We start from the raw sequence: 17,110 nt of genomic DNA on the forward strand, positions 1-17,110 counted from the left end.
TTAAAAGAATATTATTTATTTATTTTGCGATGTGTTCAATTTTTATTAATTGTTCGCCCCTCACTATATTTGTGACGGGGTGGTAGTGTTCATGCAAACGACAAAGAAAAACATAACCTCTAAAATGTGTCATCAATCAAACGATTTAGTGTTGCAGTTCTCAATTTCAAGGAAAAGAGTCAATTTTTGCTTAAAAAACTTCTATTGTAGGTGATTTACATTTTCCAGAAAAAGAAAATAGTGCTTCTAGAGGTTCCAGGACAAATCCTTCCAACTGAATTGTTTCCTCAAATCACAATGAATCCAGAGTATAAAATTGTAAAAACAATTGAAGATGGCAATGTCTTCTTCTGCTCCTATTCCCTCTAATTGGGAGAAGGATGGAATTTTGTTTTGGCCACCTGAATAGAAAGTGTGCCTTGCCAGAAGAAAATTGGAGTCGAACTCCGTGTCAAGTGCGGAACGATGGAATAAATTCTTTCGCATAAGCAAAGAGCTTGGAGAAGTCTAGCTTGTTTTTCAGATACAGAATCAGAGGAAAGAGCTAAAGCTACGATAATCAAGAAGAATTCTGGAGCAAATTCAAGAGCTTCTAGTTCACGTACAAGAAGGCCACGAGTGGAATTGATACAGGAGCTGGATTTCAACAGAATGGTTTAAGTTACTCCGGAAATCGACGCTGGAGGACCAGATGACTGGAGGATCAAACAATGCGTCTCCATATAATTATGAGGAGAATATTTCACAATTAGCAGATTCTGAAACCGATGAGAATCTGATTGCTACCCCCGTGATCCCTGAAGACATCAGAACTGTTAGAAAGATTTTGATTTGTAATCAAATTGTTACTTTTGCAATAAAATTGTTCCTAATATTCTTTTCAGATCTTTTCAGAAGATAACAATGTAAGAAATAAAGAAATAAAAATACGTGATTATTAAAAATAAAACAGAAATCAATGAAATCCTCAATGAAAATTCTAATTATGGAGAAATTAAATAAAAAAATATTATTAATTAAATTTACATCTTTTTGTCTAAATCATTAAAAACGGGACCGTTGTAGCAAATCCTGATTAATCTGAATTGATTTTATCGATCAAATCAATACATTCTTGAAGAAAATAGTTGCTAAGTGTAATATCTCCGGGCTATAAGCGTAGTTATTCGAGAATGAAAAATAACCATGTTTTAACGTTGACAAAACGATAATTTCTGGTCAGGTTATTTTGTGCCACTTGGGGAGCAATCAGCCCAATTGGCAGGTTCGTCCTTCAGACATAGTTATTCCTCAGAGATTTAAGTTGGCAGATCCTCAATGGCATGTCACTAGGCCAATTGACATTCTCATTGGGGCTCAACTCTTCTGGGATATAGTGGGTGGGGAAACTTACAGTCTAGGATCAGGTCTTCCTTGTCTCCGGGATACTAAATTGGGTTGGATAATAATTGGGTCATTTGGTCATAATCAAGATCAGGCTAATTCCTTTACAGTTTCATGTAATGTCTCCAACGCAACTCGAATAGATGAAACCTTTCGGAAATTTTGGGACATTGAGTCAATTCCCATGGAGACAATGGTTGAGAAAGAGCATAGAGAAGTCGAGAATCTATTCTCAGCTACCACGTCGCGAGCAGAGGATGGACGATGTGTTGTGCACTTACATTTTAATGAAAGGTTAAGTGACTTGGGAAATAATTCGCGTTCAGCTTTTCGTCAATTTCATTCCTTAGAATCAAAATTGAATAAGGACCCTGAATTGAAAGTGAAATACGCACAGATATTTGAGGAATACTTAAAACTCAATATCATTGAGCCCGTTCCCTGCGATGAGCTTTACAATTCATCCTTTTATCTGCCACATCATTGCGTTGTTAGAGCAGAGGCAGAGACTACAAAGGTGAGAGTGGTTTTCAATGCCAGCTCCAGATCGGAAACGGGTGTCAGTCTAAATGACTGTTTAATGATTGGTCCGGTTGTGCAGCCCCCATTGATTTCTGTACTTATGAGATTTCGCATGTATCCATGGGCAATATCAACCGACATTGTGAAGATGTACCTTCAAGTACTTCTTCACCCTCCCCACAAGGACTATCAAAGATTCCTGTGGTGAGACAATCTCAATGAGAGTGTTCATCATTACCGTTTTCGTACGGTATGCTGCGGTGTGGCATCATCGCCCCACTTGGCATCGAGGGTTTTGAAGCAACTCGATCATGACGAGGGCAATAGTTTTCCACTCGCGGCTAAGGTCATCACTTCTAATTTTTATGTTGATGATTGTTTATTATCCGTGAAAACTCCCCAAGAAGCCAAAGAAGTCATGCGTCAATTAATCGAATTGATGAACAGTGCTGGAATGACACTCTCAAAGACCAAGTCGAATATTGGCAATTTCAAGCATGCCGGCGACGTTTCTGAAGTTCCGCTAAACGATGGTACTTCAAATTCTGTAAAAACTCTCGGAATTAATTGGCAGATTGAATCCGATTCGTTTTGCTTCAAAGTTAAAGATTCATTACTTGAAGTCATTACTAAAAGAACAGTACTGTCAGTTATTGCAAGAATTTTCGATCCATTAGGGATCATCGGTGCGGTAATAACTACCGCCAAGTTAATCTTACAGGAAATATGGATGTAAAGACTTGGGTGGGATGAAGATGTGCCTAAAGGTATTCAAAATTCCTGGAAGAGATTCATTGATTCCCTATCAGATGTCGAAATTTTGACTATTCCGAGATGCATTAGCTCTCTCCATGAGGTTAGCCGCTGGGAACTTCATACATTTTGCGATGCCAGCCGTTTGAATTATGGGGCGGTCTGTTATGTCGCTTGCGAAGACAGCAGCGGCAATCGAACTTCACAGTTGCTAATTGCAAAATCCCGTGTAACACCAATAAAATCTAGATCCGACCCTTCCAGACCGTTGACAATCCCAAAGGCAGAATTGTGCGGGGCTGTGCTTGGTGCTTCATTGGCACAAAATATCCGAGAAACCATGCAATTTGACTCATTTCATTTTTGGACAGATGCTGTGGTTGTTCTTTGCCAAATCCACCGATCTAATGCCAAACGCGAGATTTTTGTTAAAAATCGGATTACAAAGGTTTTAGAGGTTTCTTCAAGTGATCAATGGCAATATGTCCCCACACAAGAAAACCCTGCTGACATCATAAGTCGCGGAGCAACTCCCTCTCATTTGTTAGATTCGGCGTTATGGTGGCATGGGTCTGATTGGCTGATTCACAACCAAGATCAGTGGCCGAATAAATTCTCTTTGGGCATCGCGGGGACGGGAAGATAACTTCAACATTGACATCGTGCTTGAGATCTGATGCAGGATCAAATTTGGGTGAAAAGGGGTATGTCTCAATTCACGAATATCTAATGGCTAAATTTAGTGAGTTGGACAAAGCTAAAGCCGTTTTAGCAGTAGTGATTTTTCGCTGCGTACCTCGATTCAGGAATGCAATCAATTCAGTTCGTGTCACGCGGAATTGCCCAAAACTGTCCACTGGAAGACCAACCGTGCGAGAATTGCGCTTCGCGGAGTCTATCATGGTTAGGTGGGAGCAAGAATTATTTCTAAGCGACTTAAGAAAGGCCGTTCAAAATGGTGCCATATATTCCAGCCACCAATTTAAGCAGATGAGGAAACTTCATCCTTTTCTTGTTGATGAGGAAATACTGCGGGTGGGAGGTCGCCTTGTAAATTCTCCCATGCCATACAAGGCACGCCATCCCATGATTTTGCCGAAGGGGCCACATTTCTGAAAAAATCGCAATACGCGAACATAGATTGTTGCTCCACGCTGGCCCTCAGCTACTTCTTGCCGGGCTTAGGCAGAAATATTGGCCTCTGGCAGGTCGTTGTCTCACGCGAAAGATGTGTAGGAATTGCGTAAATTGCATTCGAGCAAATCCTACTTCAACGGAACAAGTCATGGGTAATTTGTCTTGGCAAGAGTTACTACGTTGAGACCATTTTATGCCACTGGCATTAATTTTGCTGGTCCTTTTTCTTTCAAGATTGAGGGAAGAAAGGGGATTACACATAAATTTTACATACCGGTTTTTGTTTGCCTATCTACTCGCGCAGTGCATTTAGATGTGGTATGCTCTCTTTCGACCAGTGCATTTATTGCATGTCTCCAAAGGCTTGTCTCCCGTCGCAGCATTCCCGCTGAAATCTATACCGATAATGGTACGACTTTCGTGGGAGCGGACAGAGAATTGCGAGATCTTTTCATAAGTTCTGAATTGAAAAAGGATTTGCATTCATTTCTGTCCGCAAAGGAAATCAAATGGAATTTCCACCCCCCTCGCAGCCCGTATCACAATGGGTTGTGTGAAGCTGCAGTACGGTCGTGTAAGACACATTTCAAACGAGTTCTAAAGAACGTCTCAATAAATCTTGAAGAAATGTTCACGATCCTTTGCCAAATTGAGGCTGTGTTAAACAGCAGGCCGTTAGTGCCACTTTCAGAACATGACGGAGACCCAACCTTCCTTACGCCTGGCCATTTTTTAATTGGCTCAGCCCCTACTCAACTCCCTTCCGCAGATTTAACTTCGATTCATTTGAATCTTCTCGATCGCTGGCAGTTTGCCAACGCCTTGTGCAAGATTTTTCACAAAGATGGAAATCTGAATATTTGCACACCCTTCAAATGATGCAAAAATATTCAGAGGTGCGATCCAACATTAAGTTAGGTGAGGTAGTTTTGTTTATTGAGGAGAATATGCCTTCCACTCATTGGCCACTCGGAGTGATTCAGAGAACATTTCCGGGAAAGGACGGAAGAGTAAGAGTGGTTGAAGTCAAAACAACGCGTGGAGTATTCGTAAGACCGATTACTAAGGTGGTGGGTCTGTTGCCAGATGACGGGACGACTGGGGATGGACACGATTGATTGGGCTCAAATTCGGTATTTTGTTCTGATTAAACAGGTTCAGGTCACTTTGAATTGGAAATTTATCTCGCATTTGAAATAAAGATGAATTAAATAAGTAAATAAAAATGTGGCTTGAAGTCTTGTTTAGGAATTTTTCTATATATTTTTCTTTTTTCTTTCAAAAATTAAACATCAAAGTTCAATTTCATTTCATTAAAATTAAAGTAAATTTTATCTTTAAATTTCAATTCCATTTTCTTTCTAATTAAATGTTACCCTGATAGTTTTGATTTAGTTTTTAAGGATAGGGAATTTTTTTGAAGTTAATGGAGTATACTCTATTGTAAGGCAAAATGTTCGCACCGCGGAGGTTGTTAACGCGGATGCGTTAAATACAATTAATTTGAAATTAATGAATGCAAGTTCGGTCAGGTTAGAGGGGAAAGATACGCAGTCAGTTCTAAAAGAATACTGCGTACCCTTTCTCTCCCTTTTGTACTAGTCTGTGCGTCTCCAAAGCTCAAGTTGCGCGAACCTTTTGCTTGCCTCATGGCTAAAGGTTTTATAAAAGAAAAAAGTGGGAAAAAGTAAATTAAATTAAAATTAAACAAAAGTTGATATCAAGCATAAAGTGCTGTTTTCATTAGTTGAAAGTGTGGTGTTGGCGGAGTGGATATTCCTGCAGAAAAGGAGTTTTTTTCGCCCTTCTCCCCGAATTGGGATTCTTGTTAATTGCACACAGTAAAAACAAGATGAAATTGGCGGGTTGAATTCCATTAGTTGAATTGAACTAGTTGAAATTTCGAATTACAAACCACTAAAAAAAATCAACTTTCAATTGAAAAGGAATCATTTAGATGGCAAAACTAGTAAAATTAAACTCTCGGTAATGGCCTACGTACAATAAATAGTAGTAATAATTACTATAATAGTAATAAAATGAAGCAACAAAATGGCATAAACTTCATTCAACTGACTGATTGAAAATTGCCACGATTATCGCGTGTAATAGAATCAATTCGATTTTCGTAGTAATTTTTCAATCGATTATCGCAGCAAAAAGTTCAACTTTCAACTAATTTCGTTTGAACTCATTCTTCTTCTTTTTATATTTTGTGTAATTTTAGTACAATTGTTGAAGGTAAATTCAACTTAGTTTGCTTTTCAACTACGAAAATTCAACTTGTTTGCTTTTCAACTTTGCTTACTACGATAATCGTTGCATATTTACTACAATTATCAATGCTCTCCCATTACACGCGATAATCGTAGTAATTATTTTTTACTGTGCAGGTAAAGGAAATCTCCCCAACATTCGTTTAACAAGACATTTTTTTCAGAGTAGTTACCAGATTTTGGATTTTTAAATGCGAAATTAACGCACTTCCCAAAAATGTGGAGAAGATTGTGAAAGCGTGTATCACTCTACACAATTTCATTAAAAAAACTCAAGATGAAGAAACTCCAATTTACCATCCTCCTCCAAGAGATAATGATAGGAATACTAGGCAAAGATGTTCGATAGAAAGACCCACAGTAGCTGGAGAGCAAAATAGAGAAATCTAGAAGGACTACCTATTGCGCTCAAATGGACTGTGAAATCATTAATTTAGATTTAGAATAATTGAATAAAATATTGGAATAAATTAAAAGAATTTCATTAAACAAATTAAATGATTTTTAAACTAAATTTATTATAATCAATCATAATTCTCATGCATTAGGTGAGATTCTTAACAATCTCACCTACTATAATCCTAACAAAATTTCATGTCCTCCGATCGACCTCAAATTTGGCCAAAATGTGTTTCAGCACTTCTTGATCACGAATATATATGTGGCTATTTTACGTTCCCGGCCGGCCGGCTGGCCGCTCTTTGGAGCTTAATAGCTCCTAAACTAAAAACGATATCGACTTGCGGTTTTCGGCAAAGGTTATATATCGGGTGAAAATTGCAACTTGGTGCATTGACCCCCCACCCCCCACCCCTCCTTCCGACATTTTTTTTGTTTTCTCAATAGCTCAGCCCCTATGGCATCGATCGGGCTCAAATTTTAGTATGTTATAGCTGGGCCTTAGGGCTTTCCATCAATACCAAACTCAAGGTCCCCCGACCCCCCTGACCCGAGCTATAAGGGTCCAAAAAAATTTTCTTAAGATGGCCATAACTCCGGTTCTAATTGTCAGAATTTAAAAAGTGAGGGCTTTTTGGAAAGCTCTCGTGAAATGCCACTTCCCCTTCTAACATCGCAAGTTCATAAAACCACCGCTAGGGGCGCTATTATTAAAAAGAAAATTTTTAAATCTTATAAGTTAAATAACTCAAAAATTCCATTGTGTATCGGGCTGAAAATTTAGTTAGTTGTAGCCCTTGATTATACCTATCAAACAAAAAAATACTTAAGTCGATCTAAAACCCCTGACCCGAGCTATAAGGGGTCAAAGTTCGAACATTGACCGGCCTCTATCTCCGGTTCTAACTAACATAGCGACCTAAATTTTACCTTTTTGGTTTCGTCTCGATGAGAACTTTCAGATGGAAGTTCAAAAAGTCACCACAAGTGGCGCTGTGATAGCGTCAAAATTCATCGAAATTCAAAGTCACTTTTCTCAAAAACGGCATTGTGCGAGTTAATGAAATTTTAGTATGTTGTAGTCCAGTCTAGGACGTTTCCAAAATGGTGCAAATGTGCGCTGTGGTTAAAACAGAACCGGAGATATGAGGGGTCAAAGTTCACAAAATTTAAAAAATCATATCTCCGGTTCTATGTGACCGATTTTGATGAATGAGGGCTTAAACGAAAGATCTCACAAAATGCTACAACTTTCTAGAATATTTGAACTTCGTGTGACCAACACCAGGGGCGCCACAGTCGAAAAACCAATTTCAATATCACATAACCTCAATTATCTCGACTGTCGCTAAACCGATTTTGATGATTACTTCGACATAATTGTAGAAGACATTTGTCTCTATATTTCGTTCATACATCATTTTTCGATCAGATAATGCGATCTGTCCGATCTTGCCGTTTAAGTGTGAAAAAATTGATTTTTCCCATAATAATGTTTTGAAACCACTCAGATGCCAATTTGACTGCCTCTACTCCACAAAGACACTTAAAATATGGTTTCAAATGGAAAGCCCCACAAAAGACAGCAATTCTTTGATATAGTTGAAGTTCACCAAATGACTACTTGGGGCCCTCTGGATGAAAAAACAAGTTAAGAAACAAAAAACCTCGCTTATCTTGGCTTCTGATTAATCGATGAGATCATGTTCTATAGGAAAATTATAGAGTATATTCTGGTCTACATTTCACCCATATATCACTTTTGTGCCAGTTCGTCCAAATCCTTGATATTTTGGTTTAAATACAAAATTTGTATAATTTCACGAATTTGATCCAAGATAACTGAATGGCGTCCCCCAATTTCAGCTCTAAATCAAATTTGCATGCACTCCGAGTTAGCTCATGTTAAGAATCTCACCTACATAAGCCGGTTAGTATTATCTGTCCCTTTGGAGTTTTGAAGTTATTTATTGTCACAGTTCTTTTCGTTTCCTCTCACAATCTTTATAAAAAAAACTCGAAAGTGCACTGCCGGCTGCGCCAAAATGTTGAGAAGCGTTGGGTTTGATGTTGGGTGGCACTTCGGTAAGAAAACGATGAGAGAAGCTGAACTGCTTAGGATTAACTTCTAGAAACAACTAATTTTATTTCTTCATTCTACAATCTACATTATTCCAAAGGATTTGTTTCACCAATCTGCTGAATATGCACACTCTCTGCAGCGCGTGTATTTTTTAGCTTCTTCAGCGTCTGCAGACGAGTGCACGGAGAGAAAAAATGTCTGATTTTTTACACATATGACTCTGATTTTTGGAATATAAATTGTGAAGTTTGTAGCGAGTGAGGGCGACATCAGCGCCACGACGAAAGAGAGAAGTAGAAGATAACGTCACGATTGATTCCCGAACCAACACACACACACACTTTCATTCCAAGTACGTTCAAGTCAAGCCATCAAGAGACCACGCGATCAAGAAGTCAAGAAAATCTCTATAAATCTCTAACATCGAAGTCAATTTATTCGTTTAAAATCAATTATCTTATAAATAAAATTCTGTGGATTATTACCGTAAATAAAGTTAGTGAAAGAATAGGAGAATAAAGTTATCTTGGGGAAAGGAAGAAAATTTGTCATTCGAGCCCCATTCTAACCTCCCTTCTATTCTTTATTCAGGTAGGAAACCCAGAGTCTCCGGGATATTATCCACGCAGTATCTAATCCACTCTATCTATCATACACAGGTATTGCGCCGGGCATAGAAGCCCTCTCGTTTCCGGTAGACTGCTAACCTTAACCACCTTACTTTATCTCATAGGTAATAAATCCCACATATTGGTCCTTCGAGAGAAACAGCGCATATTGGACCTCCGAGGGAAACATATTGGTCCTTCGGCGGAAACAGCACTCAAGCGGTCAGCCCAGAAAGACAGAGGAGTCGATAGATTTGTGTTCACACCGTCCCGGAAGAGGAACCTAACCTCAAATACCGTCTGACACGTGGCGAGTCATCCTCCTGCCTGCCGCCCACTGGTGACCGGAAGTTATTCAAACATGTCCACTCCCGAGATGGATACCAAAGCTACACTTTCACAACTCCACAGAGCTCGTGGTGATTGCAAGCGCCAACTCACGGCCATCGAGAGGAAGTTGGGAACAACCACTTGTTTCACTGAGCCAATCGCCAGGATGCTCTTGGATGAAGTTTCGCGTGTTCAAGCCAAATTTGAACCCATCCAGCGTGAGATTGAGGATCTCACGGAAGATGATGAAATCTCTCGAGCAAGAGAGATATCTGATGGAGATGCCGTACACGACAGATGTATGGAAATTCGCTTTAAGCTTGGGGAGGAAATTCACAAGCTTCGAGCATCACAAGCTCCTGAGGATCTACCTCAGGGGGAAGATCAAAACCAAGAAAATGGTCTGTGTGCTATGATGGCAAACCAAACAGACATCATGCGTCAGCTCGTGGACATCCAGAGGGCTTCAACAATGTCTGTGTCAAGAACTTCCGGACACACAAAACTACCTCAGCTCAGTCTTCAGACATTCCACGGAGAATACACCGAGTGGATTCGCTTCAAAGACGATTTCATGAGCGCGGTCCACAACAATGAGGATTTGACAAATTCCCAGAAGATGCAGTATCTGAAGATGGCGCTGAAAGGCAAAGCTACAGAGGAGGTTGCGAATATCCAGATCACAGATGCTAACTATTTAATCACTTGGGAGCGTCTGGTGAAACGATACGAGAAGAAAGTTCACTTGGTCAATGCATTCATCGAGAAGTTCATGAAGCAGACACAGCAGAAGGTCGAGACTGTGGATGATCTACAAACCGCAAGTCGAAGTTACAGACAATTGTTCGATGGCCTCCAAGCCCTTGGTCCAAATTGTTTAACCCTTGATACGTGGCTGATATATCAGATGAAGCTCAACATGAGCGACAAGTTTCGGCTGAAATGGGAAGAAACCAGGAATTCCGAGACATTGGCTACGATTGAGGAGTTCTTTGACTTCATGACGGAAGTCACTGACGTCATGGAAAGAGCCGCCAAGGATGGAAGTTCTTCTAACACCAAGGAGACGAAACAACCCACGAAGACAGCGAAGAGTGGCATTCGATCTCACTATATTCAGGCCGACAATTGTCCCAAATGCTCAGCCTCTCACCTGCTCTGTCAGTGTGAGGGATTCCAAGAAATGTCTATCGAAGACAGGAGGACCTTTGTCAATCAGAAACAACTGTGCTTTAACTGCATGAGGCCCTCCCACAACTCAAGAAATTGCAAATCAAAGTCAAGATGTTTCCGGTGTGGCAAAAATCACCACACCCTTCTTCACGTGGATCCAGTTGAGGAGCCTTCAGCTCCAAGGGCACCACCTACAGCAGATCGGGCTTCACCCGCTACCCAGAATCAAACACCAAAACCCTCTACCCCTAATCAGCAAGAACCTCCAGCAGTTCCGCCATCTACAAGTTCTGGTCTAACCACCCATCACTCTACAATGCATCACAAAGCTTTGCTCCCCACAGCCTCGGTTCTCATTAAAGATATTTATGGTGATCTTCAGCTGTGCCGGGTGCTAATTGATGGTGGTGGTGAGTGCACCATGATAAGTGAGGATTGTGCTCAGAGGTTAGGTTTGCCACGACAAAAGGCCCGGATTGCAGTCACGGGCGCAGGAGGAATTACAGTGGGCTATACAAAGGGTATGGTACGATTGGAATTAATTTCCAGATACAAAATGGATGACAAGGTAGTGGCAGAGGCATTCGTGATGCAGAAACTGACAACTGATCTGCCTTCGGTAGATCTCACGGACAAGCAGTGGCGTCACATTGACACACTCCCTCAACTGGCGGATCCAAGCTTCAAAGAGTCAGGAAAAATTGATGTGATTCTGGGTGCTGAACACGCTCTTGGAATCAATCTCCCTCAGATTGTCAAAGGCAATGAGGGGGAACCTATTGCCCAATTGACCATCTTCGGTTGGATCATCGCGGGCAGAATCAATGAACCATGTCAGAGAATCACCTCATTCCACACGCACTGCAACCTTGAGGAGATTCTGAAGCGATTCTGGGATTCAGAAAGTATCCTCCCAGACAAGAAGGTCTTCCTGACAACGGAAGAGAAGGCATGTGAACAACACTTCGAAAATACTCACACCACTGATGATACCGGAAGGTTTGTGGTCAAATTACCATTCAAGGAGCACCATGGGAAGCTTGGAGATTCTATTCCAGCCGCTCAGGGTCGTCTTCAATCCATGGAACGTCGATTTGCCAAAGATCCAAACCTCCGTGAACAGTACGTGGCCTTCATGGATGAGTATTTGTCCCTGAACCACATGGAAGAGATAGAGAAGGATAGCAAGCTCAATGAGGAGAAATACTACCTACCTCATCACGCGGTGCTACGCCCTAGTAGCGAAACCACCAAGTTACGAGTGGTCTTTGATGCCTCGGCAGGGACCAAACCCAAACTTCCATCTCTCAATGACAATCTTGCCATAGGACCAGCGGTCCAGGATGATTTGCTCTCCATTCTTCTACGTTTTCGCACCTATGAAGTGGCTTTCACGGCAGACGTGGAGAAAATGTATCGCCAAATCCTGGTGGCGGAAGAGGATCGCGACTTCCAGAGAATCCTATGGCGGAAGGATCCACATTCTCCTGTGAAGGAGTATCGTCTTTGCACTGTGACTTATGGGACGTCATGTGCACCCTACTTGGCCACCAAGGTTCTCCAACAAATGGCCAAGAACCACGAAGAAGAATTCCCGGAAGCATCGAAAGCCATCCGGTCCAGCTTTTACATGGACGATCTCCTAGGAGGAGCATCTTCTGTAGAAGATGCCAAGCAGCTGAGCAAGAACATTCAAGAAGTGCTCAATCACGGCCATTTTCCCCTACGGAAATGGTCATCCAACTCTCATGAAGTGATGGAAGAAATTCCCCTTGAGATGCGGGCTATTTCTCCGGACGAGGTAAGAGCTCATTCAAAATCAATATCTGCTCTGGGATTGCAGTGGAAGCCCGGAGAGGACAGTTTTTCCTTGGCGATTGACACACCAAAAATGGCAACAACAAAGAGAGAACTTACAGCGGTGGCAGCCAAAATCTTTGACCCCCTTGGGTTTCTCTCCCCTGTCCTCATTGTCTTCAAGATGATGCTTCAGCAACTTTGGCTTGCCAAGGTTGATTGGGATGAAGCTGCACCTGAAGAGATTGTAGCAGAGTACCAGAAGATTTTGTCTCAATACCATTACCTGAAGGATGTCAAGATTCCTCGTCTCATTCCATCCCAAGAAGATACTTTGACTCTCCACGCCTTCTCAGATGCTTCTGAGAAAGCCTATGGTGCCGTGGTCTATGCCATGGGTCGTGCACCAGATGAGACTCCCAAAATTTGCATCGTCATCGCCAAGTCTCGGGTAGCTACTCTCAAACCCGTGACGATACCCAGAATGGAATTGAATGCTGCGCTTCTCTTAGCAACTTTGGTGAAAAAGGTGAAGGAAGCTGTAGCTCCAAAATATGTCGAAGTCCAGGCATGGGTAGATTCCACCATCGTTCTACAATGGTTGCAGGAACATCCCAGGAAATGGGAAAAATACGTGGCAGTGCGCACTAGTATGATCCAGGAAATTATTCCTCCCTCCAAATGGCGCCACGTACCGACTGAAGACAATCCTGCCGATTGCATCTCCAGGGGAATGCTTCCGGAGGATCTTCTGCAGCACAAGCTCTGGTGGGATGGACCAAGGTGGCTTCCGATGGGTGAAGAAAACTGGCCACCACGCAAGGTGATTGAGAAGAAGAGCGAGAAGGTGCAAATTCCCGAAGAAAAAAGTGTAAACAGTGAAGTGTCAAATGTGATCGTCCTAACCTCACAAAGTGAAAGTAGTGTTGACATTGTATCTCAGTTGATTGAAAAATATTCTAATTTCATGACTCTAATACGTGTAGTGGCTTTTGTGCTGAGATTCAGCGATAATTGCCGGAAGAAAATCCATGAGAGAAACCTCAAGTTTCTCAGTGTTCACGAACAAACCCGTGCAAGGGACTGTATCATCAAAAATCTCCAAAGGAAACATTTTCCGGAGGAGTACAAGTGTTGTGAGAAAAACAATCCAGTGTCAAAATCCAGCAAGTTAAGCAAACTTGTCCCGTTCATTGATGACAATGGGGTGATGAGAGTGAAAGGGAGGCTCGAGAATGCTGATTTGAGCTACGAGACACGTCACCCAATAATACTTCCAGCAAAGGACAAATTTGTGAAAGATTTAGTGGTATTTATTCACGAAATGCACCTGCATTCGGGGGTATATCTCCTTCAGAGTATCCTCCGTGCGAAATATTGGATTGTTGGGATGAAATCCCTCGTGAAAAGTGTCGTGAAAATGTGTGTTAATTGCACGAAAGCAAAACCGAAAACTGAGACACCATTGATGGGCAATTTACCTGCTTATCGTGTGCAGCCAATGCGCCCCTTCTACCACACCGGCTGCGATTTTGCCGGCCCCTTCAAGACAAGAGTCTCCAAACTTCGTAAGGCTGCCGTAGTGAAATCATATGTTTGTGTGTTCATCTGCATGACCACCCGTGCCATGCACCTCGAGGCAGTGTCAGATCTGAGTACAGATGCTTTCCTGGCAGCTCTACGTCGCTTCACAGCTCGTCGAGGACACTGTCAAATCATCTATTGTGACAATGCCACCAATTTTGTTGGGGCATCTGGAACAACAAGAGAAGAGCGACTCCAGGGAATCAGGGACCACCAGCACAAGATTACCAAGTGCATGTCTGATTGTGGTACTGAGTTCCACTTCATCCCTTCGTATTCGCCCACTTTCGGTGGATTGTGGGAAAGAGGCGTAGGCAACGTGAAGACCCATCTCCGGCGAGTGTTCGGGGATACAATTCTGACATTCGAAGAGCTTTCGACTGTCCTCGCACAAATTGAGGCTTGCCTCAATTCTCGCCCCATTTGTGCCATGTCAACTGAAGTGGAGGATCTCCAGCCGTTGACCCCAGGACATTTCCTTGTGGGTCATCCTCTGACACTCGATCCAGGCCCTGATGTGATGCAACTCAATCCAAACCGTCTCTCTCGATGGCAATTTCTCCAGAGACTTCTCCAGACCTTCTGGAATCGTTGGCAGCAGGAATATGTTACTACTCTTCAGCAGCGCCCCAAATGGTGCACCCAATCTCGAAATCTTGCTGTTGGGGACTTGGTCTTGTTGAGAGAGAACCAGCTGAAGGCGTCCCGATGGAAGATGGGCCGTATTCAGGAAGTTCATCCAGGACGTGACAATGTAGTGAGGGTAGTCACCGTGCGAACCAGTGATGGAATCCAGAAGAGAGCTGCAAGCACCGTGGCCAAGATACCCATGGAAGAAGATTCTTATTGAGGTTCCCTCAAGAGGGGGAAGTTTATGTGAAGTTTGTAGCGAGTGAGGGCGACATCAGCGCCACGACGAAAGAGAGAAGTAGAAGATAACGTCACGATTGATTCCCGAACCAACACACACACACACTTTCATTCCAAGTACGTTCAAGTCAAGCCATCAAGAGACCACGCGATCAAGAAGTCAAGAAAATCTCTATAAATCTCTAACATCGAAGTCAATTTATTCGTTTAAAATCAATTATCTTATAAATAAAATTCTGTGGATTATTACCGTAAATAAAGTTAGTGAAAGAATAGGAGAATAAAGTTATCTTGGGGAAAGGAAGAAAATTTGTCATTCGAGCCCCATTCTAACCTCCCTTCTATTCTTTATTCAGGTATTGCGCCGGGCATAGATCCCTCTCGTTTCCGGTAGACTACTAACCCTAACCATCTTACTTTATCTCATAGGTATTGCGCCGGGCATAGATCCCTCTCGTTTCCGGTAGACTACTAACCCTAACCATCTTACTTTATCTAATAGGTAATAATTCCCACATAAATATTTTAAAAACTAATATATTTATGTTAGTTTTACAATACAAATGTCTGATTTAGACAAAAAAAATCTATTATATGGACGAGTCCATTTCAACATCCTCGGATCGTGGCTTAGTGCACAGAGTGAATCCGCCACGCGAGGATAATTGTTGCGCGTCTCTTTTACTCTCACGCTGTAAGTCACTATCTCTCTCTGTCTTTCACGATCCATGACCGCGTTGAGAGGAGAATAGTCAGAGTCAGCAAGAGTCTTTTTCTAATTGCGCAATTAGTTTGCTTGGATTTTTCTTGAGTGCAACACGCGTGCGTGTATCCTCTGCTGAAATATTTAATTAATTTTCAAGTGAGTTTTAGCTGGTTTTGTTTCAAGTGGTTCTCCAGTGACTGGTTAGTCAATTTTCTCTATTTCTAAGAATGCAGTGAGTAAAGGAATAACATTTGCCAAAAATTTGCCCAGAAATCTATAGAATTGTGCAATAATTTTTTTGCGTTTATCGGGGCCTCCGCAGAGGCGAAATGACGCGTTTGCTTCTCGAACATTCCACGCAAATTTCCCAAGCTCACGCATTTTACAGCATAATTTAAGAATTTTTTATTCTAGCATTTCTTTTAAATAAATATTTTAATATTTTTTCATCGAGTAGGGGTTATTTTTTTGTTTGGAAATTTGGAATATTGCTGAATAATTCCTTTGCGTTTATCTGGGCCTCCGCAGAGGCTTAGAGACGCGTTTGCTTCTCGCACATTCCATGCAATTGTGGTACGCTCACGCGAAATTTGATTAAAGGCACGATAATTTTAAATTTGAAATCATCTAATAAGCGAGCTGTAAAAAACTCAAATTTGGTCAGCAATCAATTTATTTATAATAAATAATTTATATAATATAATATAATTTAACATAATTAACTATTTTTTTAATTTAATTTATTTAAATATAAATTATTTATTTTTTAAATTATTTTTATTTAATTTAAATTATTTAAATATTAATTTAATTTATTAATTTAATTAAAAAAAATAATAATATAATATAACAATAATTTATTAATAAATAAGTAAGAAAATAAAAGTGGTCAGAAAAATGTGAAAAATAAAGAGGAAATTATTTAAAATTAACACTAAAAGAATAAAATTGAGCAGTAAAAATATCTAATTTGGACTATGCAAATTTAAACTAGCCAAAAAACTAAGCAATAAAAAACACCATTTACACTGAGATGTCCTGCTACGCGCCAGTGAAAACACTTCGGCTTTTCCTTAAGGGCGTTTATTTTTTACACCTTCACTTCTGATACAATACTGCCTCTTTACAATTATTGAACAGTCATTAAAAAGTGTATTCTGTGCTTAAGGTTGACGCTCGGACTTTGGACATTGTCCGGCCTAAATCTAGAGCGTTACAATAATACAACAATAAGCAAATATAATATTAACCCTCTACTTCAGGTTTGCATTATACACCTTCCCCTTAGAGAAAAAAAAAATTTTGAATTTGCAATGAAATAATTTTTTTTTTGCTATTGTTTATGTATAATCTTCTGTTAATTTTTCCCATATTATTTCTATTATCTAATATATTTACATACAACATGTTGCAATAGTTTTAAAGAATTGTCCTTCACATAGCCAAAGTCATCATCAATTTATTAAATCAAGTGTTATTGTATTATTTA

The 17,110-nt window shown here is 40.8% G+C and overlaps 2 protein-coding genes across 2 annotated transcripts; both read left to right on the forward strand.

The window, feature by feature from the left end:
- Positions 1-691: 691 nt before the first annotated feature.
- Positions 692-2,484, forward strand: LOC129808867 (uncharacterized). Its single transcript, XM_055858773.1, has 5 exons — positions 692-814; positions 885-905; positions 1,223-2,065; positions 2,129-2,438; positions 2,480-2,484. The coding sequence occupies exons 1-5, from the start codon at positions 692-694 to the stop codon at positions 2,482-2,484; spliced, it is 1,302 nt and encodes a 433-aa protein (XP_055714748.1).
- Positions 2,485-9,522: 7,038 nt separating this feature from the next.
- LOC129808868 (uncharacterized) lies at positions 9,523-14,895 on the forward strand. Its single transcript, XM_055858774.1, has one exon. It carries the CDS (start codon positions 9,523-9,525, stop codon positions 14,893-14,895), a length of 5,373 nt encoding a protein of 1,790 aa, XP_055714749.1.
- The last annotated feature ends 2,215 nt before the right edge of the window (positions 14,896-17,110 follow it).

This window comes from Phlebotomus papatasi, unplaced genomic scaffold (genome assembly GCF_024763615.1).
Source record: "Phlebotomus papatasi isolate M1 unplaced genomic scaffold, Ppap_2.1 HiC_scaffold_145, whole genome shotgun sequence".
Taxonomy (NCBI): domain Eukaryota; kingdom Metazoa; phylum Arthropoda; class Insecta; order Diptera; family Psychodidae; genus Phlebotomus; species Phlebotomus papatasi.

Bases quoted from the DNA above. Each gene is read 5' to 3' on its own strand.
- LOC129808868 (XM_055858774.1), top strand. From the start codon at position 9,523: ATGTCCACTCCCGAGATGGATACCAAAGCTACACTTTCACAACTCCAC.
- LOC129808867 (XM_055858773.1), top strand. From the start codon at position 692: ATGACTGGAGGATCAAACAATGCGTCTCCATATAATTATGAGGAGAAT. The intron at 815-884 runs GTTAGAAAGATT...TATTCTTTTCAG, and splicing joins TCCCTGAAGACATCAGAACT to ATCTTTTCAGAAGATAACAA. The intron at 2,066-2,128 runs GTACTTCTTCAC...AATCTCAATGAG, and splicing joins TTGTGAAGATGTACCTTCAA to AGTGTTCATCATTACCGTTT.